The sequence below is a fragment of the Pelmatolapia mariae genome, linkage group LG10_11 (genome assembly GCF_036321145.2).
Source record: "Pelmatolapia mariae isolate MD_Pm_ZW linkage group LG10_11, Pm_UMD_F_2, whole genome shotgun sequence".
NCBI lineage: Eukaryota > Metazoa > Chordata > Actinopteri > Cichliformes > Cichlidae > Pelmatolapia > Pelmatolapia mariae.
The window spans coordinates 7,148,452-7,172,705 of record NC_086236.1 but is presented as its reverse complement, the minus strand read 5'-3'; the positions used below and the strand labels follow the sequence as shown (position 1 = coordinate 7,172,705).

The window sequence follows — 24,254 nt, the reverse complement described above, 5'->3', positions numbered from 1 at the left end:
TGGAGGGTGGAGGAAAAAAAAAAGCGGAGCAACTACTCCTGTTTACAACCACATAATGGAGTCCAAATGGCCAAATACGATTCGCAAGCGTATATTATTTACTGGATTTACGCTTTGTGTTGTTTTGGGTGAGTGTTGAAGCCCCGCTTGGGTTAAATTTCCATTTGTAAACGTTTGAGTTTGAGTTCGTTATTTTAGGTGGGATCTCAGGTTAGCAGGCTAGCAGCGTTTACACCTCTATTCCCAATCCTTTAAGAGTTAACACGCCTTTCTTCAGCCTCGTAAGCGAGAAACTATCTTTAACGCAGCCCGGATTTTTTTTTAAACTGGGATATGGGATAGAGACTCCACCTTATGTGAAAGACAGTGTTACAGAAAATGCAATCTGTTAAATTCACTAAAACCTGAATGGAGATTGGCACAGGATGGTGGCTGCCGCCCCTGGCCGCGTCGTCCTGCGGAAGGTGAAGGTGGGTTCAGGCGTGGAAAGTAGCGATGCTAACCAGCTGTTTAACTGAAATAAGAGTCCCTGGGTGTTTTGAGACCCATGCCGATTTGATTTAAATGTCCTAGTAAGGCAGGAGATATTTAAAAGTGTGCGCTGTCGTACATGTAACCAAAATTTAAAGTAAAGCCGTTTAAACGGTGATTTCTGAATAGAGCTTTTGTTAGGCGTGTGTCTCAACGGTATTTACGTGTCACCTGGGAAATGTCGTCTACTAATACAGCTACCAATCAAGTCTTATTTTATTTAGATAATCGAACAGCACACTAAGACTGTTTTTATCTGCATGCAGGTGGACTAGCACAGCCTCCAGCCCCCGCGATAACGTCTAATTTCGTCGTCCGCTAACCATATTTTGACCCAGATAACGAAGTATGTTGGGTACTAAACAGTGTGTACTTAATGGTACACGTAGCATCACAACGGCAGGGACGAAGTTTCGCTTTGGATAGCCAGATTTGCGTCGCTATTATTTTTTTTTTGTTTTTGGCAGGAAGCACAATAGTGGCTTCGTGTTGTAACTACGTGTTACTGCAGCTGCCTGCAAGTTGGTGAGAGGCACGGACTGAAATGACCAGGGGCCCTCTATCTACTCATGCACAGGGTATATGTGCCCTCGCAAAGCACACAGTTTGGTCGCATAGTAATATAAAAAGCTGTGAACTACAGCACGAACTTGCATTCATTACTTTGGCTAAGCCGTTTTGTGCTATACATTTAGCAGCTCAAAATGTGCATCTTAAGAAGGAAAACGTACACTTTAATCTAATTTATTTTTTAAAACATTTTTAACATCCTGAAAATTGGAAAAATTATATTTGCATACAATTTGAGTAGTTTTAACAGTATGTGTTAGGCAAATGTTGACTGTAATCCACAATTGAGCATCTTTCATTTTTTATACCAGAGAGGAGTTGTAGTAGTTGATCCTTAAGAAAACAAATGTGTATACTTCATCCAGGTCTGAATGTGAAAGTATCAGTTTTTCTCTCAAGATAGTTTTTATTTGGAGAAAGCAAGACCAAACAGTGTGGAGCTGAGAGGGATGTTGTTTGGGGTTTAACAGATTTAAGGAAATGCACCGTCCAACATTTCACATGACGAGACAGTTTAAAACAGCAGTTTTTATGATCAGCAGGTTTCATGGGAATTTAGATCTGTGATGTGGGTGTAGTAAAACTAAATAAATGTGAAAAGCCTATAAATGAGAAATGACATAAGACCGAAAATTGAACCTTATGGTGCACCACATTTACCTGTGGGCTGTAGATGACGGGAAGTTGCATATTCTTATTAGACAGGTTTTTTGGGAATTTTTTCTAAGAGATAAAAACGAAACCAACCAAGTGGTTTGTCCCTGATCCCAACCCATCTATTAAAATCCTGTAATCTGTTGTATCGAAAACTGCTCTTATGTCTAAAAAGATATAGTGGCTTTCCATGCCTTTTATGCTGTTTAAAAGAAGGTGTTTGGTTACCTCGAGGAACGCCTTTTCTGTGCTGTGTAGAGCTCAAAAACCCAATTGAAATTTCTCCAAACTGCCATTTAGGCACACAAACGCTAAAGTGGGTTGAAACCACTGTTTCTTAAACTTTTGTTGAAGGATGAAGAACTGAAGGATTGTATCTAACAGTTAACATCACTGAGACTGCTTAAAACAACACCTAGGGTTTTAGGATCATCAGGTCTCACGGATATATCCTAATGTCGTTGGTGTTGCAATGAAAGAAGCAGTAATAAGAATAAGTAAATGTGGCAGTGAAACTTAATAAAAGTGACCAGCTGGAAGCATAAAAACAGAAAACACCATAGGACCTAAAATCGAACCTTGTGGTACACCACAGTTAATGTGAGCTGCAGATGTGTGAAGCTTTTCAAAAGAACTGAATTTCTGTAATTTGTGGTTAAAAATGGGAGTTAAGAAATTGGTCCGAAGTTATTAAGAACTGAAGGATTAAGATTTAGTTTGTTTAAAAGATGCTCGACCACACTATATTGAAAAAGCAATGTATAAAGAGCGGTTAATAATCGATAAAACAATGATTTAATAAGGTTTGTGAAGAAAAATGTTGAACATTTCTCTGCCATCTAATATTTAAAAAGGCAGAAACAGTTTAAAACGGCAGCTTTTAGGATGACTAGGTCAAAGTATGTCTTTAATGCTGGTGTACCACTGAAAGAAGAAGTTCTAGGTTCACAAATAGAAAATTATACTGCACCTAAAAATTGAACCTTGTGGTGTAAAGCACAGACAGTATGAAGTGCAGATTATAGAGAGCAACCTTTTTTAAAAAGATAAATTCTCAACTCAAGCATTAGCAGGTCATCTTCTGCATAACCCAACTGATTTTTTTTCTTTTTGTAGTTTAGTTGGGGGGGGGGGGGGGTTCCAATTCAAATTACATTTAAATCATCGGTAGATCACCCGGCTTTTACAGGCTCAACATGATCTGGCATTTTAGAAAGGATGTGCATGAAATTGCAAATTAGCCGACTCAGCAGTTGACAGTCACTTTATTTGATTTTGGAGAGGATGTTTCTGTGAAGTGAGATTAAGAGCAGAAATCACAAACAGTTTCGCCAGCCTTAAAAAAAAAAAAACAACTTAAAGCTGTTTCCTGAAATTTGAAGACGGAAAACAGTGTTCTGCTTTGAATCACAGACTGATATCATCTGACAAATACTTCCTTTCTTTTTATAAATTATTGTGAGATTGCTTCAGCAGTGCTGACTATATGCTGCTCTAAGAGTTGCTTTTGTTTGTGAAGCACGGTGTTTCCCCGAGTCTAAATCTCTTGCTGTTCATTAAACAGACTTGGATCTAATGTCTGCAAGAGGCCGAGGCTACTTATTGCTCTGTTGCTTTTATACCTTGGCCTGCTAGCTCTTCTGATTACAAGATGTGGAAGTCACGTATCTCTGTTTGCTAATACTTGTGTGGCTCGATTTGTATATTCATAGTTGTATTAAAACCTTTCAAGGTGGCAAAAAGGTGAATGTACTGCCAAGCATTTCCTACTCATAGCTGCTATGGTCAGGTTATTAATCATCAAGCTGTGCAGTCGGTGTTTGACATTTATCACACAGCCTTTTAAAGAACATTTGTTGCATTTATTTGTCTCCAATGTGTCCAGTATGCACTGCAGTCTTGTTTCTACAATTTATAGTGTCAAAAATGGTTCTGATTTGGTGTTAGTCAGGGTCACATTTGGGTATCTATTTTCTCAGCTATAAGAACAATCAGATTAAGTATCACATTACCTGATGCAGGTTGCCATGTTAACTTGAACTTAACAGATAATCTAATCTGGTCTGAGCAGTTTAGGTTTAAAATTGGCACCAGGTGCGACTTTTTCACTAAATCATTCTAATAATTATGATCACAGTAAAAAGTGCTGGTGTTGTGAATGCTGGAAAAACCTTTCATTAGCTTTGTGTTCATCGGTCTCTAAGCAGTCACATGGGCCTAGAGAACAGTTGGCAATAATCTGGCAACCAACCATTTGCTTGGGAAAATGTGTGTTCTGCAATTGGTTGCTGGAGGTTGAAATCAATCACAAAGCAGGTGTTGCAACAGAAATTTCCCTGTGATTGCTCTGGTCGCTAGCAGATTGCCACAGTCACCGACAGGTCGATGAGTTACACGTAAGTCATCGACTTGTGTGCAAATATTCGTCAGCTACTAGCTGAGGGCTAGTATGACTTGAGAAAGTGCAACCCAAAGCCGGAAATGGTGAACATTGACTTAAAAAAACAAAAACAAAGTAGTGCCTTATTGCCGTAGTCATTTCAAAAGATGGAACTTTTTGCCATGTAGTTTCACTATTTCTCAGAGGGTATTCTTGGCGAGTGTTTGCAGACAAGTCTGCTTACTAACCACTCACCTGCTGGTTGGTTATTATACCTTTTGGTGCTGGCCTTGCACCTTTTTTTTTTTTAGGGGGGGTGGGGGGGGTAATCTGCTGTGTTACGCTGCGGCCACTGCAGCTAGGTTGAAGACACAACTGTACGATTGTGTCGGTTTTTATTGTATTCCAGTACATGAGCTTAGAGATGTACATATATACAAAGGGAGATGTTACAACTGTGGAAAAACCTTGCAAAAGAACACTCGGCAAAGTCTTGCGGACCTACGTTTACACCAGAAGATCTCTGAAAATTAATCAGTCTTATTGTAGGATGTTTATGGCTAAAAATCTGTGAAACTTCAGGCTCTTTATTTGCAGCTTCAGTGCTGCATTTTACAGTTTAAAAAATATTCTTTATATGTCTTTGTCTTATATCTTTATCTTTGTTCCTTTGATAATGTCTAAATGAAGCAGGCTCTGTCACAAGAGTCATGTGACTCTTGTGACAGAGCCTGAAGCAGGAAGCCTGGTTTAGCAGAGACGGCTGATAATCACCATTGTGATACCTGTTAGGTTGTTTCTGAGCAGAGAAAGCCCGTGTTGCTCAGTTGTACGTCTCTCTTTACACTATGCACAACATCAAACACCAAGTTGCCTTTGATGCAGCCATAAATATGGGAATTGAGGATTCTGGATAAATGAGCAGAGCTGTAAAACCATCCGTCTATTTTTCCGGTTACATTAAAATAGTTTGAGTAATCTTACAGGTGGCTGGATAAGATACTACCTCTTTCCACGTCGCTCACAAACTGAAGTCGGACTAAAATCTGTGTCAGGCTTGTCTCGCTGCCTGTGACCTCACTTCAGTTGTTTATTTAGTGCTCTGACTCATACATGTGTGTTTTCCCACACAGAGGCCAGCTAAGAGCAAGCAAGAAGTACTAAAACAACATCCAGCTCTACAGGACAAGCGTGAGGAAGTTTAGAAGGGTTCAAAGATCAGTGGGATGAATGTGTTAGACTGTAATTTATGATTTTGGGGCATGCTCACAGTAAACGTTACTACCACTGCAGGGTTTGGACGAAATCTTTTTAATTAGGGACACTTGAATAATTAATTCAGTGAAATTAAAATTTAATAGGGATGCACCAATTGTGAAATTCTGGCCTGATACATGTTTGTTTTTCTTATGTGTATGTGTTGTGCCCTTTTTGTTGGGGGAAGCAAAAGAAATCTTAATTAAAAAACAAACAAACCTTCAGCTCAGCACAGGTTTATTCAGGTTTAAGAATTTAAGAATATTTGACTGATACAGATGTTTGGCTGACGAAGTTGTCCGCCCTGTTTGATCGATGGTGCCATCTGCGCTAATACCAATCTACGTTTTTACATATATAAGTCTCATGATGCCAAAGAAGTTATTTTAACTTCAAACAAAGCAAAATATTTTACAAACTGTGAAAAGAAAACATTTCCTGCTAGAAGTGGTAACAACACTTAATTCACTACTTGAGGCAAAAACACCATTGGAGTGAAACCAGGCTGCAAAGGATGAGAAAACTAAAACGCGCGACTCAGCTGAGCACTCCCTAGCTGGACTCCAAATGACAGGAAAAGCAAACAGAGGATTAAAATTACTGATGCAGATGGTAATGAGAATAAGAATAATAATTATTAAAAAAAAACCCAATCCAAGATAAAACATCCCAGGTAGATAATATTTTCCAATTTCAGTTTTATTATGTGACAAACAACTAATTCAAAAGCCCTTCTGCACGCACAAATAGTGTGCTGGAGTTGCATTTAATTGCTTTTTGTGGAATTTTATGTGACAATATTGTGCAGCTGCTGAAGAGTTACAAGGTTAAGTTTTATCAAAGTGTTAAGCAGGTACGTTATATTTCTGCTTAAATGTTTCACCACCTGGGATAGTTTTAACAGTACTGCTGCTCTATAATGTTGCTGGTGAATGATGAAAAATGCCTCTTGTTTTGGTTACCTTAATAAAGGATGCTTTCTGCAAGCGACAGTTACGGAGTTCCTAACCTAAAAACTAAAAAAATATGATGTAATTCTAAGGTGCATTGACCACACTAACTCGTGTGGACAGATTTTGTCCCTTTTTTTTAATACTGTGGGACTGCACCAAGCTTCTGATTATTAACTGATGATTAACAAGGCTATTACAGTTACCTAAAACTAAACCTAAAAATTACTTATGAAAAAAAATAATTAAAACTAACTAAAAACCATTTTGGGATCTTGGAAAACTAACTACAAAATAAACCAATAGCCTTTCTGGATTGTATACCTGCTGGCCGTGGTGTTGGTTTAGCCCTGAACCCTTGCTTCTTTGTGTGCTTACACTTGTTGTTTTGTGTTCATAAACAGTCACAAGACCCACGTCTGCGATCGAGATACACGCTGAGTCTGAGGTGATGGTACAGAACGGTACCACGGGGATTCTTCGATGCACCTTTAAGTCCAGCGAAGTGGTCAGCTCGGCCACCACGGTGACCTGGTACTTTCAGTCGAGTCATCCCGACAGTCAGTTCTACAAATCTCCATATGCGGTAAGTCCCCGCTGGTTGTGTCCGCTCTGGGAAGATTTCCCACAGTTTTTAAGGATGTTTTCCTGCGATTGTTTTATTTGTCGTGACACAAGAAGAACAAATTCAGCTGTTCCCCGAGGGATGGGTGAGAGCACATTGTTATGATTTGGTTTCAGTAGGCTTTCAGTTTAAGCGCCAGCCTTTTATTTATTTTTTTATTTTTTTAATATATCAGGTACAGTTTTATTTCTTTATACTCTCTCCATGTACTGTCTTTACATATCTACATATTTGTTTTTATCTAATTTTTCCGTTTGCTTTCATCTGTTTATGTTCTGCTGCTATCTTGCTTGAGCATCGTAATTGGATCCTGTGGTATGCTTTCATTTTTCTCTTTAGTTCTTATAGCACTTTGTCGACTTAAATCTCTTTGTAGTCTTTAGTTTTCAGCTACAGATTTTTCCTACAGTGTTATTTATTACTGCTGAGAATTGACTTGTGGTGATTAGCATGAACTTATTAGTGTATATTCCTCTAAAACTCTTAAGCAGCTAAAAAAAAAAGAGGGACGTTTGTGTGGATCATGTCCTATCTACAAAGGCTTTTTGTTTACAGTCCAGTCAGGCTGGGCGGGGCCTGTCTGTCTGTCTGCTGTGATCTGACTCATGAATATATAATGACATAGCTGAAGGGCCTTTAATTTTCAGAGCAGTCATGGCAGAACACATACACGCAGTCTACACTTGGAGCATGTTGTAACATCGAGCTGTGTATCTTAAAACATCAATCTCTCTGACGTTTCAGACCCATCATTTGCAGACTAAATACTTCTCTTCCTACAGAAATGATGCTTGTCCAAAAAAACACCAAAAAGCTAAGATAAGGGAAAGCTGCTCAGTGAAGGAAAAAGGCTGTGCAGCAGTAATGTTGAAAAAAAAAGGTCTTTCTAGTACCTCAGATATTCTGTGATTAATCCAAATGTCAAAATTATCCAATACACTAAGCAACTGTTGTCATTAGAGATGGCAGGATACCAAAAATTTGTAGTTGGTGCATGCGTTTCAAATTCTACGCATTTCATTACCAAAAAAAACTAATCAAGAGTGACCTACTTTCCCTGTAAACATCTGCAGGGCCGTCTTTGAGCTGCCTAGACAGGTTTGAGATGTTCCCTCCTTTTGTTTAAGACATTGTGCAGTGAAAGAGGTTCAAAGTTGGCTTGAGACCCAAACTTGACATTAGAGAGCAGCTAGGAAAACAAAGGGGACATGCAGGAAACGGTCCAGGGCGTCAACCAATAAGATTTTAAATTTAATTAGGCTGCATTAGATTTGGCTTTCAGTGATTTATAAAAACAAAATTGCTGGGATAACATGATCATTTTCTTGCATTCATTTTGACTACAAAGGAGAGCCTTTAATCATTGACTTCCATCCAGAGAAGAAGTTGTCAATCAGTACTGCCTAATGTCACATTACTAACCCTTAAAAAATCTGAAATGAGCTGCAAGACAAATTGAAGCTACAGCTACAGGAACACAGCTTTCACCATTACTGATAGGTACAAATAATTAAATTTTTTAAGTTATTTAGTAGTTTAATGTAATTAAAATGCAACATTAATGCTATTTTTTTGTTGCATTTCTGTTTATAGAACTACAAGAATGAAACCGGTTTACTGCTTTAATTATTACTAATAAAACGGAATAATTGTTAGCATATTTAATCCTTCTTTATAGTTTGATAACAATATGAAAGCCACTTCAAGTTCTGTCTGTTTTTCTACAAAAGAATCAAATTATCTGACATCAACTTTGAGAGAATTATTTATTTATTTATTGTTGTGTTAATTTTTGAAGGTAAAGAAAAAACCTCAGCCATAATAAAGAAAAGGAAAACTGCAAAACAAAATTTGGGATTGCAGTAAAGAAGAAAATCTAGTTGAGTTGTGGTAACAGAAGCCTTGTTTTTGTATGATATGTCATGTCATCGTGACTGAGCCAAGGCCAAAAACAAATGACAGAGGAAAAACTGCCGTCTATGTTATAGTCGTAGTAGTAGCAGCAGCAGTAGGTTCAGTAAGTTCAGTATCATCATACAATTCACATACATGATGCTTGATGTCCTGTCAGTTCCACGTAGCACAGTGTGGCTGCAGTGAAGACTGTTCAGTGTGTAGGTAGGTGTCTTATGACAGCTGTTGTTCCTGTATACAGGAATATTAGTCACAGCCAGGAAACCAGTTTGTTTGACCTCTTTGTTTACTAAATTATGGAAATATTTATCTATTAATCTATGTATGTATTTTATGTATTTTATTTAATAGTAAAAGTCCATGTTACGGTATTACTTGGTCTGTTTGTGCTATTCAAAAACAAATATATTTAATCACATTGAGGGGAGAAAAATGTGGACTTTTTAGCCCGTTGCTTGGTGGTTGCTAGAGAACATGGCTGATCTAGATGAGAACCTTCAGGGGTCGGAGATGTCCCCATTTATACATGAGTACATTTTCATCAGCATTTCCTTCTTTTTTTGTAGATTTTCTACTTTACAGCTGGGAGAGGATTCCCAGGGCCAGAGGAGTTCAAAGACCGAGTGCAGTTTATCGGGGACATCAACAAGAGGGACGTCTCGATACAGCTGAGCCCGACTTATTTCAGCGACAATGGCACGTTTCTCTGTGACGTAAAGAACCCCCCAGATATTATAGGGACGCAGGCTCGTACCGAGCTCAGGGTCGTGTTGAAAGGTAAGTTTTTGTCAGATTTACATTGAAATTGATGCACCAGAGTTAAATGTTTGAAATGTAGAAAATTTATAAAAAGAAAAATCAGTGACAGGTTGAGTTAGTGTGGCTGGGAAAGATGTCTTTTAAAATGCCTCCTGCTACTCTGCGGCCTTGGCCAGACACTCGTCAGTTGTTTTCACCCACTCAGCAGGGCTCTGCTCACACACATGCTGATTGGATGGCGAAAAAACACAGTGTAGCACAGCGTGAGCCTCTGCACACTATCGCTTGTGTTTCCAGGCAAAGAGGAGACTTTTCTGTTTCACTAGCTGATCAAACATGATGGACTGGATCGTGGCCATCTTAACCACAGTGTGTCGATTGCACCACCTGTAACAAGTTAAATCCTGGATTACTTAATGGTTTATCTAGGAATGCTGTTGCGACATGCTTTTATACTACTTGCAGTCCAAACCGGATTAACTGCAAACTTTCTTTGAATCTCCTGTTAGGCATCTGTAAACATTAGATCCATATCTCCCAAATTCAAAAGATAAATGTGAAAGACTGTCAAGAATAAAAGTGCTGAACACTGACTCTACTCTGCCTGCTGGCACTGAACAGCACACAGTGACGTATTTAGCTGCAAAAATGTTACGTTTCTCTTCTTTCTTATGGGCTCACATTTATTCCCTTGCATGCCCTAAAAAAATCGCTTATTACACGTTAAAATTGAGCATTATGTTACAGTGTTGCGTGTTCATGTTAGATGTGGGTAAAGTTATGATTAATTTTTAAAAAAAAAACAACAGAGAAACAATGTTTGGTGACAAGCTCGTTAGAGATTTATTCATGCCATCCTGTTACAGGAAAAGGACGTTACCTTTGGTCTGTCATGAGAGCAGGTTTCCACTTGGATTGGCATTTTTGTGCATTGCAAAAAGGGGCACACACATACTGTTTTTATATGCTGTGTGAGTGAAAGACTAAACCCGTTCACTATGTCCCTTTACAGATATTTGTGTTATTCTCTCTCATATTCCTGATCAGACTGGCAATTGCAACTTTACAAATCAATCAGGAATGAAAAATGCAATCATTTTCTGGCTTTACCCCATAATTCACCAGGTTTTTGAGGCCCTTCACGCAACTTTAAATCACACCAGGAGTATTTTAGCCTTTAGTCTGCATGGTGCCTTTTATGGTCTGCTCGAATCACAGAATTTTGACCACAAGAACTGTGATTTCATCACCGAGTGGGTGTGACCACTCTGTTCCCTGCCAGAGAGATAGTATTTGGGTAACTGGGCAACAAACATTATCCAAATATCCCCGAAAGCAGCAACAGGTCCACGGCCTGATTGTCTGCTCTGTCTAATAAACTGCATGTATCTCAGCATATCTCTGAATCTTGTTCTGACTAGGTCTGTCAGCCAGGGTTCACATTGTAGTAATCTGAGGTGGAAAATTGCACTAAAATAAAAGCCTTTAATGTTGCATGTATTTTATAAAACAAGCAACCCAATTTTCCATTATCTTTGCCACATCAATGGGCCAAATCCTGTAAAAGAAAAGGAAAAGAAAGGAAACTATAAAAAGTTGTAGGAGAAGTAGATTAGACGTACATTTTTATGATTAAAATGATCACAATGGTACATTTACATACACAGCTGAGGTCATAAATGACTCCATTTGATCACTTAAAGGTGAAATTCATTAAAGGTACAAAATAAACACATCGAATATCATCAGTTGATGAGAAAAGACTAATAAATGCAAGCTATTCAAGCACATACGGCAAATCACTGCACAACCACTGTTTGTGTTCACTCAGCTGAAGACCACATGTGCATGTGATGGCTTGTCTGCTTTACATGTGGCTGCACCTCTTCGCAGGTTGAGGTTTTTCTTTGTACCAAACATCTGTATCTAGGAAGCAATAAAGAGTCTAAATAGAGCATGTGTGTTGTACTCGACTATGTTTTAGCCGCAGTTTCTTTTGGCTCTCACAATGAGCTGCCTTGGTATTGTTCCACCTTTGGTGCTCAGCTTTCAGTGATACGCCCAGCTGTGTTCTTGGCTTCCAGGCCCGGGGGTTCAAGTTTTGTGCTTTATTTATGGTAGCATAACTGTCTTTATACATGATGAAGGAACCGAGTCGGCCTTGTGCTCACAATCCTATTTTTGTATTTTGAAATCCACTTTTTACTTTAAAATAATTATATATACACATAAATTCACACACTTCTGTTTACCTTCACACACTTTGGCTCTAACAAAGAGCTGCCTTGGTATTGTTCCAGCTTTTAATACTACTGGATACTCAGGTTTAAGCACCACTCCCATCTGTGATGTTAGTTTTATTTCCAGGAATGGGGTTTAAAAGTGTTTTATTTATAGTAGCGTAGCTTTATTTACAGTGACTGAGTGATGTGGGTCTTTCACATGAAATCAAATTTGTTTTGGTTTGGAGGACATTCTGAAATCCATTGTCAAAGTAAGATGAAACTCTTTTTGTTGTGTTTGTGTGTGTAATATCAGTACTTTTCACAATCTTGGGCAGTTCTGTCATAATCTGTGAGTAATTAGGACAACATTTTTGGAAACTCTGGACCACTTTAAAACATTACAAAATAGTCTGTTAGTTGACTCAAGACTTTTGCACAGTCCCGCAGAGCTGTTGGCCCTGCGCGTCAAAAGGAGCCAGTTGAGATGTTTCGGGTATTTGGTTAGGATGGCTCCTGGGTGCCTCCCAAGCATGCCCAACTGGGAGGAGACCCTGGGGTAGACCCAGTACCCGCTAGTGAGATGCCCTGAGAATGCCTCAGAATCCCCCAGGATGAAATGTTAGGTGTGGCTGGGAATGTCTGGAATATCATGGATGTATGGACTGACCTTGAATGTTCTTCATTGTGTGTTTGTTTTTGTTTTTTTTTTCCCCCCAGAGTCTTATTCGCAGAACAACACTACGTTTATAGTTGCAGGAGTTTGTGGTGCTTTATTGGTGCTTGTGCTGATTGCTGTGGCGGCCTGCATTGTCATGAGGGTGCTTCACAACCGCCATGATTACGAAGGGTAAGTGAGCCATTCAACTTTACGTTGTTCCAGATTACCGATTACCTCAACTACAGTGAAGCTGCAAAAGTTTAAAAACTTCAAAACTATATTCAGAACGAAAAAGTAGCTTCACTCTCAGCTCCATCGTTATGCAGTTATAAGCTCAACATGCACATGTGATAAAACAACTATTTGGTGATGTACTCGTATATATCGAGACATAGTCACAGTCAAACTCGTGTTAATTAATTTATTTTTCTTCTTAGGAGCTTTAAGCTCGAATATTTATATTATAGATATAAAAATATAAAGATACATCATGAAGAACAATCAGATTTTTGAAGTTGTAATTGTTGGTAAATACTGAATATTACGATTTATATGATTTACACCTTTATATCTATACTAGTAGTTTCACTATAAGTGTGACACTATCATCATATTTAAGTATGAAACATTGATATTGTGTCAGCGATGCACATGTGATAATGATGATCTACATTTTTTCATATTTAACGTTGCAGACTGCAATTACTTTTTTTGAGATGTTTTAAATCCATAAAGTGCTTCATCTGCACATCCTGTATAAATGACCTGTAACAATAATGATAAACAGCAAGTGGCATTTTAATTGATAGCTAGCAATGAGAATATGTTAACGGTACTAATCTCCCGTGAATACAGAAAAATACCCCCACTCACTGACTGAATTATAATTGGGTTATAATTGTGTTTTCTTTGGTTATTTGTGTCTGTTGATAGTAACTTTACCTGATTTGTTTGATGTTTAATGCTCACATTATGTATTCATTATACTGATGTGAAAATTATACTTGATGCTGTTAAAATGAAAGGTAAGTTAAACAGATGATACTGGTTTCCTGACTCATTGTTTTGTTTTCAGTAATATCTCACTTCACTTCAGAGGTTGTTAGACCGGTAACCCTCTGTATAGCTCTAACACTTTACAGTATTTGGTGTTTGGTGGGTACTAATTATTAACACGTTTGTTTTTAAAAAAGTGTCAACTCCAGACTTTGCATGCCTGAGGTATTTTTGACCACGTCTACCTCGCATGCCATAGAAACTCTTTCTTCATCTGAGGTATAAACAAAAGAGCCACAAATCTGAGAGATGTCCCTCTTGTCCATCAGGAAGGTGTCAATGAGAGGCCAGGTCTGTTATGCTGTCTTTTGAGAATCGGCCCACATTTTTAAAAGGTTTGAACACTAAATGTTGCAAAGCAGAAGCTGCACTCGCTGAGAGGTCTCTCTTGTCAAAGCAGCTGCAAATTTCTTGTTGATAGTTTTGTGTTCAACCTTGAAATTTTGTGGAGCCATGCCAGTGCTAATGCTTTGTGTGGAAACAGTTCTACTTCAGGCACCAGCGCTGGCTTCTGACTGAGTACGAAAAAAAATATATATATATCTGGCACCTTCTGCTTGGCTGCTGAGTGGGTTGAGCCTGTGAGCTGAGCTAACAGGGATCTGTGGGGTGGCTGTTTTCACTGGTGCCAGTCATTTTTTCCCCTCCATTACATTGTATTAACACCACTAACGTCACACCAACACCTTCTACTAACATCAATGTTGAGCTTGTTGCCTTTTAATCCACGCATTGTCGTTTAATGCATTTATATGTAATTAAGTAACCTGATTTACTGTCTTTGGAACTATTTAATGTTTAATGTTAGGCGGGATTAATGTAGAGCCATTCACCTGCTATGATGCTGTGGTGTCGCACAACAAAACTTGAAGTTATACCTACAGTAACCTATCTGAGTATCCTGACCCTCATTTACATATAATAAAGAATACTTTATTAATTAATTACAGAATGTACGTAACATGTATCAGCTGAGAAGGCAAAACTTAAATTCTTTAATTCACTTTTTTGACTATTTTATAAATAGGACAAGCCGACAGGCCGATGGAAACCATTTAAACATGTAACCAGGTTATTTAACTGTCTAGAACTTTTATCCATCGTTTGCCACTAACATACAAAACTAAACAGTGTCTTTCTCATCTGCTTCAGTGAGACTAACCCATCGTCATCAGCTTTTTTTTTTTTCCATGAAACATGTTTATTTGACAACAGTATTTACAGATTTTTTTTTTTTTTTTTTGGCAGTGTTCAGTCATCTTAATGGGCCAAAATATTGGCATGTCATTGTTCATTTAGCATTCATGTTGTTATTTTCAGGTAAACTGCCTCTCTTGCCTGTTGCCTTTACTAGAGTTGCACTGATTGGCTGCTTGACTTAAAAGATTTACAACCCTTAGACTGAGTAATTAAATTGGATCAAATAAGTATTGATTCAAGCACAAACGGATTGGCATTTTGTTGTTTTGTCTGTTTTATATGTTATAAGTAAGATTAAAATTGAATACATTTGTTGAGGTCTGCTTGAGCTACTGATTAAAATCAAAAATATTTGGTTTACTCTTCATACTGAAGAAGAAGAAATAATAAAACTTAGTATAAACATTTGTTGATGTATTAATTGATCAATCAGTCGTTGCTCTTATGTGATTAACTGTTTGTTTTCCTTGTCAAAAAATGGTAAATTAACTGTCATTAATTAAGATATCATTACAATAGAAGAGCATCTAATGACTGGTTATGTTGTATGTTTGCACTAACTTTTTGTAAAAGTATTATTAATTACTAATATTTATCCATAATTTAGATGAGGATATACTCTACATCAAGTAATTCAGATGCGGTACAGTAAGATAAACAATGGAGAATGTTAATAAACCTTATCGGGTTAATTTCCATTGTTGTACTTCTGCTCTACATATTAAAACAATTGAATCAGTGGCTGTGTTTGTTGCCCCGCTCATTACACTACATTCAGCAATATTGCTAGTTTTAGTGTTGAATGTTGGAAAATAGTAAATGTTTGTACAGTTTTCTAGAGCCAAAGCACAGACCTTCAGATTTCTAGATAACAGTTTTAATTAGTTAAATAAAAAATTAATTGTATTGAGCCAAGAACCTAATCCGTAAGCCCTCAAATGGAATAAATTCAGTATCAGAGAAATCACCAGTCTTCACATTCAGATTATAAACCACATGGTCACACTGGGGAAAACTTGTCGGAGACGTGCAATGACCCAGATTATTGCAGCTGTGTGCAGTGAACTTGCAGTCTTGTTGCACTGGAACTGGCTGCTTCTAAGGTGCTTGGCAACTTTGCTTTTATATTGAAGTATCTCTGAGTTTTATAATTAGATGAGTTAAGCCCCCTACTGGAAAGAGATTTGCAAAGACACTAGTTGGACTCATCAGTGCAAACTTACCTTGCTTGATTGCGATGGGTTGGCAAGCGGTCTGCATTTATAAATTAGATGACAGTAATTTGCAAACCTTTGCCAATCTGCCTGAAAGCAACTGCAGTCCGTTTGAGTCGGGTCACAATTGTTTGGAGACCAGTTCTCCTACAGATGAGCTGTGCAGTTGCCTTGCGACTGTAATTGTCCCAACTGCTTGCAGCTGGTTCAATGCAATCACTAAGCAACTACGAATGTTTTTGTAGTCAATTTTTCAGTCCTTTTTTTCACACTAGTGTGACTGAGCCACAATTATTACCTTGTTGTTGTTGTTGTTGTTGTTGTTGTTGTTGTTGTTGTTGTTGTTGTTGTTGTAAAAAAAATTCAAAACCGAAAAGGGAAAAAATGCAACTATCACGTAGATAAAACTAAAACAGCTAAACTGTTATGTAAGAGTAGATGGAGATATGGTTCATCTATAAAATTAAAGAAGCTAAATTATATTACACTGTGAATTAAGTACAAAATTATAAACTGTAACCTTTGTGCTAAAGAATCAATCATAAAAATATTCATCAAAATATCTTAATTTGGATTTTATTTGATTGCAAATGTGCTTCCAAAATTGTAGACCCACCAATCTGATATGGTCTAAATCCCATCAGTGCACCTCTAGTCGGCGCTCAGCTGCAGCGTTTCATGTTCTCATGTCTCATGATTTTGTTTTTGTCTTGTCCATTATTTGTGTCCGTCTCACTTTGACTGTGCACCAATGATTGCTCGACTCCGTTACACCTAAACTAGCTGTACGTCCTTGGAAAGCGTGAACTCTCAGGCTCCGCAGCCTCGAAAGAAGGTGGAGTCCAGAGTGGAGGGCTCCAGATCTACCAGTCCCTCGGGTCCGCTACAGGTATGAGTTGGGGGATGAAAGAGGGAAGGAGCAAAAAACCAGTGGCTGCCTCTGTTTTACTGGAAGGTGGTCACATTTATGTGGACAACGTATCCAGATACAACTGAAAATAACTTTTTATCCATCCGTAATATTTAGGGCATTAGGAAGAAATGAATAAGAAAAAAGTGCTGTTGTTACTTTACTTTTTTAGACATCATGAACAATTATTTATCAGGTGTTGCATTTCTTGTGTTTAGCTAATAGTGTAAAAAAAAAAAAGAAAAGTCTTCTGATGTGTGTTCTCCCTTTATTGATGTTTCTCAGATTTATCAGCTGTATAATTGATCTGTTTTTGCAAACCAAACAGTCAACCCACCCTGAGAAATCTTCAGTGGGCTGTCTTAATACGACAGAGAGCAGAACTAATCTTCAAACTTACGAGTGAATTTTGCTTGAAACGACACAAAACAACAAATTGGATTTGATTTCTAACGTGCGAGTGAACGGGGGGCAGAATAATTTAACAAAAACTGAAAAATGTAGATAAAATGGAAAAAAGTGAAGGACAGTTATTTACAGACTATATAGCCCCCCCACCCAGTGGTCACAGTGAGAATTTATTTATTTATTTTTAATCTTAGGACAGCTTTTGACTATTAATTATTTTTAATGAAGTGTTTCCTCTGAATAATACATGAAGGCAGAACTGCTGTCCTTGTTGCAAAAAATCTCATTTCTGCTATATTTAAATGTGAAATCTCCTTTCATCAAAATCACTTATCCATGATAATAAGTAATATTAGAAAAATCTGTGCCAAGCACAACTTTTACATTTGTCTTAAGGCCAGCGTTTCATTGGTTTTATCCTGATCAACCAACCAGCACTCAACAATTTTAGGTTTACTGTCAAAAAAAATTCTTATTTTCTCAGTAATAGTTATGTTTGTTATCATTATTATTATTTTTCTGTTAAAAAGAAGACTAGACTACCCCATACAGACACGGGACTGCTGTTCAGTTTTCGAGTCTCTTAAAGCGTGGGGTGTTTTGGTTTTGTTTGGTTTTTTTCCCTTTTAAATTGATGTTTTGATAACTTTTGCTCTACTTTGCAGTTCTTTTTTTAAACCCTCACAATAACGTTTGCATTTCCTGTGACCCGTGCAGAGCCGTTTTTATGATACAGTATCTTGTATTGTGCAGCACACGTTCCCAACTTGCGGCTGCACGGGCACCGGTCTGCACCATTTATATTTAGAAAGAGAAACAGAGGAGCTGGTTCACCAGCTTTCTCACTGAGAGACGCTGTCACTGTAATTATGACTGCACCCACGGGATGACACAGCTGTCTCTGCGGCTGTAGTCACGGCTGTCACACTCTCACTACATTGCACTGTATTGTCTGCGTGCAGTGATGATCCCGTGGCAGTCCTGCACTTTTGTGGTGTATTGGTCACGCTTCTCTTTAGGAAGCACCCAAGGCTCTAAATCTCAATCACGGCAAGTCTGAATGATTACCACGGCCAGCTGTAGCTTGTCCCTTAAAATCATCTTAAATGCAGTAAGATGAGATAAAATATTCAGCATCTATCCCAGAAGTTTGGAAAGTATTGTATCACAGCCAAAGCCTATCAACCGAATATCAAAACATGAGGTGCTAAAGAGTTCCTCTTCCTGTCTTTGTGAGACGTATGTTAAATACTTGTATATCGAGTGACACTCCATATTTTGGCAGTGTAATGTTACTATTATCATTATTACTGAATTTAACCAGTGCCAAAGCTGTTAATAGGAGTGGGAAGGAAATGTGGAAAAAACTAATGGAAGCCACTTTTCAGAGACCCTGTAATTTTCCAAATATGGACTAATTATCTAAGCCTTTTTATCTCTGTGTGTGTGTGTCTGTGTGTTGCCCTTACATCTCCACAGCTAAGCACTAATTAAGTCAAACTATAAGAAGCTGTTGTCTCCCAATCAGAAGCTCCATTTAAAAAACAAACAAACAAAAAAGCACCTAGGTTTCTAACTTTGGGCTTCTTTAATCACCCGTGTGCGTAAAATGATATAAAGGTTGCTGTTTATTATTTGCTTCTTTCTGTATGTACTTGTGTCATTGGCTGACTGTGTTTCTTTCCTGCTCTGCATCTCATTTGTCCTCCAGGGCCCGGTGATATACGCCCAGTTGGATCACTCAGGCAGCAAAAACTCCTTCCATAAGATGGAGCCCGTGGTCTATGCTGACATTCGTAAAAACTGAAGAGGAACCGGGCACCAAATAAAGAAAAAAAAGTAAACAAAAATCCAGTAAAATATGAGACCTCTCTATCAGCTGCTCTTGGGAAGGGTGGGGATATCTCAACAGGGACACAAGTGGTGCAGTCTCTCTCTCTCTCTCTCTCTCTCTCTCTCTCTCTCTCTCTCACTCTCTCTCTCTCCCTATTTCTCTCTCTCTTTAAAATTTTGTCCTCTGAAAGCATGATGATATTATACGATAAAGTAATGTCTCCATGTGCTTTGTTGTAAAAACAAAAGAAAAAAAAGCTATGAAAACACTCCAAGTCGATATTCCACCACTCCGTTACATCAAAACTGTTCTCCAAAAAAAACCAGGGGCACACATAAAAACGAGAATGCCTTCAGTTATCATTCCAAGTATTATTTGTTTGTTTTGTTTTTGTTCTTGTAGCTTTGTGCCCCCCGTCCCCCATTAAAGGTTTAGCAGGCTGTTGCACCAACTCAACAGTCCTACTTAAGATGCTCACACCTGAACCGAGTGAGCCCCGTTTCATAAAACGAAGCAAAACAAAAAACATTGGTGCGTTAAACTGTTTCTTCCAGAGAGAAGACGACGTTATAAAGCACATATTTGAACGATACTCTCACTGTTTGTCTTACGTCGCCTTCTCATTCATTGATCACTTCTGCCGAAACTTTGGTGCTTTTTATTGGCCGGTGAGACTGGTCTGAAACTGTACAAACAGCAACATCAGTAAAGATCAAAGAAAATCTACCAACGTCAAAACCTCAAGTTACATCTTTTTGTTAGAAACGGCAGCCTGTAGTCGTCACAAAGTCGCACCTGTGCTCTCGTCTGATCCAAACTGTGCCGCATTTAGATCAATGTAAAGAGATGTAGTGTGGTCCAGTGTGTGCTCACAGTGTTCAAAGTCCCATTAATGAGCCGGGCAGACACTCCACCGTTTTATCCTCCTTTGTTTACGGGCTTCTGATCTCACTATGCGCGCCTCTGTCATCCTGAAAACCTGATTGGTTCATCAACAAGACTGCGCAAGTTTTTCCTGTTCTGATGGGTCACTGTGTCACATTTCATGATTATAGAGTCATAAAATCTTTCTACACCTGAACGATAATGGCACTCAGAAGGAGGTGCTTGTAATTTCCAGGGGAAAAAAAGTAAACGTGGAGTCAACTGAAGTGGTGTGTATGACACACTATGACTCACTCCTTCAGATAAAATTTGTAACTTCTGTTCACAGAGAACAGCTTGTGCGGTGCTTTTGGACAAATTTCATACTTTTTTAAACTCCCATCTAAACGAGGAAAGAACCCCTGCATTCATTTCAGTGATCACTGGAATATTAAAAAGAACGTAATTTATAGAATTAAAGCACAAAAAATTTGCATCTTTACAAAATGTGAAACTTCAAGCTGCTCAGTCCTGAGAGCTGACACGATGATCATCCCACGAGAACAAAAAAGAAAGTACATGATAAAAAAGGGAAAAGGTACATTTACCAATATTGTTTCTATGATAAAGAGTAAATATGTCTCCCAGCATAGTGCTGGTATTACACAGCGTCAGTTTTTGTCAGTTATGCCACACTGCATGAGATAAAATGACCAAAGTTTGTGCAATGTGTCATCTCAGATTAGAAAGTAATTAGGGGTAATATGTGTTGTCTGAACTCAACCTCAGTCAAATTAAAAAGGAAAAACACTGCTTTGAGTAAAAGGATTAAATCTTTAACAGCAGAAGAATAACTTCTGACTGAAACGGCAACATTTTTTTCTTCTGGTGGAAGTTTAGACGTCCTGTACTGTGAGTGAGCGGTGACCCTTAAAGCGGACTCGACCTGTACTGTAACTTCTGTCTGTCTGCCTTCATATCTCATCGACTTCGCTAACAGCTGGTGCAACAGTCTGCCGAAGCCACGGCTCCCTCTCCATCGTCAGGCACTTCCATAGTGATGTTGTTCTGTAGAGGCGAGTGATGTAGATGTAGATTTTTTTTTGTTTTGTTGTTGTTGTTGTTTTGTTTTTTTACACCGCCTTCGGTAACTTTGCATGCAGATATGACATCTAAAGAATAACTTTGGTACTGCTCAGTTGGCTTATTTAATTTTTAAGAGCAGAAGCAGCTGTCTGACGTTGGTGTTACTGTGAATGCTTCACTTCTCTGTAAACTCCCGGCATGTCGTTGTGGTACCGGTAAAGACGCCGCATTTAGATTTTCACCTCAGTGGAACATTCCGTACGTTTAAGTTTCAGTTGCTGTCACTTTTTTTATTTTTCTTTGTCCCAGTTGTGTACATATAAACACATGGGCAATGCAACCCAGGTAGATTTATGTGATTTCTTTGTTTTTATTAAAGAGCCATGGGCAGTTTATTTCTTTATGTTGAAATATGCATGTTAGGTTCAATTGAGGTGAAAGATCTCCTTCCTATGAAAACTGGGAGATGTTATTTTGTGGAACAATACACACATTTGCATGCAATTTACTAACATAACGCGCATTATTATGAGACTATCCGTCCTCTTTTTCTTATTTATGCATAATATAAAGCTCTTTGTTTGTCAAACTAATGGGCCAAATATCTAATGCCAACACTTTCCGATTTCAGATGCTTTAAATACATTCCAAAACTTTTGTTTTCTTCCAAAAAGCCAAATTTATGTTGTAATTTCTTTGGTTTTTGTTAACGCGAATATTTGTGTTGCCATCTTGATTCCTTCAGCTTCGTCTTGTGATTCCAAATGCAGTAAAACTCCATGCTGACCAGTGTTTGTGTATATATTTCTTGCTCCTCATGTAAGATATAGTGCTGTTATACTGTAACTCATTCCAGTGTGGTATGGCTGTGGATGTCTTTCCTGAGAATGGAAGCGGTTTGCTCGAGAAAGTTGGTGGCATGCTTTGTTTTTCTTACTTAAGTCTTAATTATTTGTCACTAGACACTCTGACATGTGCATAGAGCGCCTGCAAGAAGTGTCACAACACCAGCCGGTTTAAAGGGCTCCGGCTTAAGTTTCTTCAGCCAACAGTCTGAGCAGAAAACACTAACAAATGCGGCTTGATTTAAAAAAGCCTTTAAGTCCTGTTTGTTTAACATGGTGCAGAGGTATCCTGCAGACTAATTTGGGTAGGCTTGACGTTTGCTCTTAAAGCCTAAATCCTTCAAGCCTCCTTTAGATGTTGAGATCCAGAGGAGTTATTCAAGTATGATACTTTTCATTTTATACTGATGAAGGGACTGTATCGCCTTTTTCTGTTGTTTTGCAAGGCCAGAAATTTATCAGCAAGGCTGTAAAGCTCATCAAACGCCTGAAACTAAAATGTGTAAGTAGAACCCACCTTTATTGACCTGCTGGGGCCAGTAAATAAAGTTCATTTATTGGAAATGGAGAGAAAATGTTTCCTGTCAGTGTAACCGTCGTTTAATCAGAGTAAAGGCGGCGCTTTGATGTAGAAAATAAGCGGCTCTGCAGAAACGTGGACCTGCGAGGAAGCCTGCCGGTACTGACGATGATTAATCACACTCAGTCACATAGAGACCTGACTTGTAAAAATTTATATTCCCCAACTGGTTGGAGAGTGGTTGAAAGGTGCTGCACCAGAGCTGATTGCTTTGTTGCTATCAGATTGCATGGAAGACACCAAATTGCCTGTAATGCTCACTAAGTAGTAGTGTAACTAGTGTTTGTCTTCAAAGTAAAAGTTGTGCCTTACTTTTGAAATCAGCTCATTTGAAAAGTAAGGCACAACTTTTACTCTGAAGGCCAGCCTTCTCCGTTTCCTTGCGTTGCGCTCGTCAGCTTCTGCACCACTTGGCGCGTACTTGTCGAGCATGTGTAGACAGTTTGGAGTTTTCTGTGCAGGCTACCGTTGACCACAGCAACCTGTGAGGTTTTCAGTGCAGCACCATGTGGCTTTCTGCCACCACCCACAGCCAGTTGGAGATGACCTATTTTTCCCTATTGACCAGTGATTACCAGGGGGTTACTGACCAGTTGTCGGCTTGTGTGCCCTGAGGTCATAGCAACATTGGAATGTGATATATAATTTTAAAAGGCTGTTGAAAATGTACATGCTGTAATTGTGTGGACTGGATTTAACTTCATCCGTCAGATTTGTGTCTAATTGTGAATGTTTTCTTTGACTTTTAAAACTAGTGAAGTAGTCTGGTTAGTTACCGAGGAAACCCCCAGGTAAAAACAGCCCGGCTCAGGCCGACAACCAAGCCTGTGTTTTCAGGACAGATTTGACAACTGTGGTGAAAGAGGATTTCCACAAGGAAGGAAGTGTTTGTAAGACCTCTTCAGATGTTTCCGTGTCTGCGCTGACACATAAAAGGGAAATTACTACGTTTTGTATATTTATCCCAAATTTGTGAAATCCTCTGACACAGCAGCAAAACTTAATGGGTCATAACCAACTTCAGGCTGAAGAAATCCAGGCTTTGCCCGCTTTGACCCGACTGTGGTTGTGACATCACAGCCCGCAAGCACCTTGATGTCTTCCATCTTTTCCTCTCTGTTTCTTCTTTTTGTTTTGGGGTTGTTTATTTAAAAACACTCTTGTTTGCAGCATGCATTTCAAACCAAAACGAAACATCCGTGTACAAACCGTCAGCTGCTGGTCGCTTTGCTCCTAATTGTGACTCGTTGCAGTGTTTAGTGCCGTTGTAGAAATCGTGATGTAAACTATAAATTATGAAAGATTTCCGATGTGACGGAGCTCGCGCGGTGGCAGCGTTTGGTGTTCTGATTGGACGCGGGTCTTAAAGTGCGTGCTCGGTGTTTATCGATGGTAAATAGTTGTGTGTTATTTGAGAATTGTTTGGTATGTTATGTTGTAAAATCTGCACTATGTCTGGCATAACAAAGACAACAAAATGCCCTGTGATTATTATTATTATTGTTATTTTCATTCGTCTCTGAATGACTTTGGCCTCTGTTTGTTTACCGTCTTTAAAACTGGAATGTTGTACATTTAGTGCCTTTTACATTTCATCAGCTAACTTGAACATCTGCTCAAAATAGAAATAAGATTCATTTATTTTCCTTTTATTGTATGTATTTTTTTATACACATAATATCGCCTCTGTATCCACTGTTCAAATTTTATATAAAACTTATTCCTGGCCAACTA

The 24,254-nt window shown here is 38.5% G+C and overlaps 1 protein-coding gene across 1 annotated transcript; it reads left to right on the top strand.

Moving 5' to 3' along the window:
- Nucleotides 1-24,254, top strand: mpzl1l (myelin protein zero-like 1 like). The gene is made up of 6 exons (XM_063485081.1): nt 1-128; nt 6,747-6,928; nt 9,448-9,658; nt 12,583-12,712; nt 16,777-16,882; nt 19,023-24,254. The coding sequence occupies exons 1-6, from the start codon at nt 56-58 to the stop codon at nt 19,116-19,118; spliced, it is 798 nt and encodes a 265-aa protein (XP_063341151.1). The 5' UTR covers nt 1-55; the 3' UTR covers nt 19,119-24,254.

Bases quoted from the DNA above. Each gene is read 5' to 3' on its own strand.
- mpzl1l (XM_063485081.1), top strand. From the start codon at position 56: ATGGAGTCCAAATGGCCAAATACGATTCGCAAGCGTATATTATTTACT. The intron at 6,929-9,447 runs GTAAGTCCCCGC...CTTTTTTTGTAG, and splicing joins TCTACAAATCTCCATATGCG to ATTTTCTACTTTACAGCTGG. The intron at 12,713-16,776 runs GTAAGTGAGCCA...CACCTAAACTAG, and splicing joins AACCGCCATGATTACGAAGG to CTGTACGTCCTTGGAAAGCG.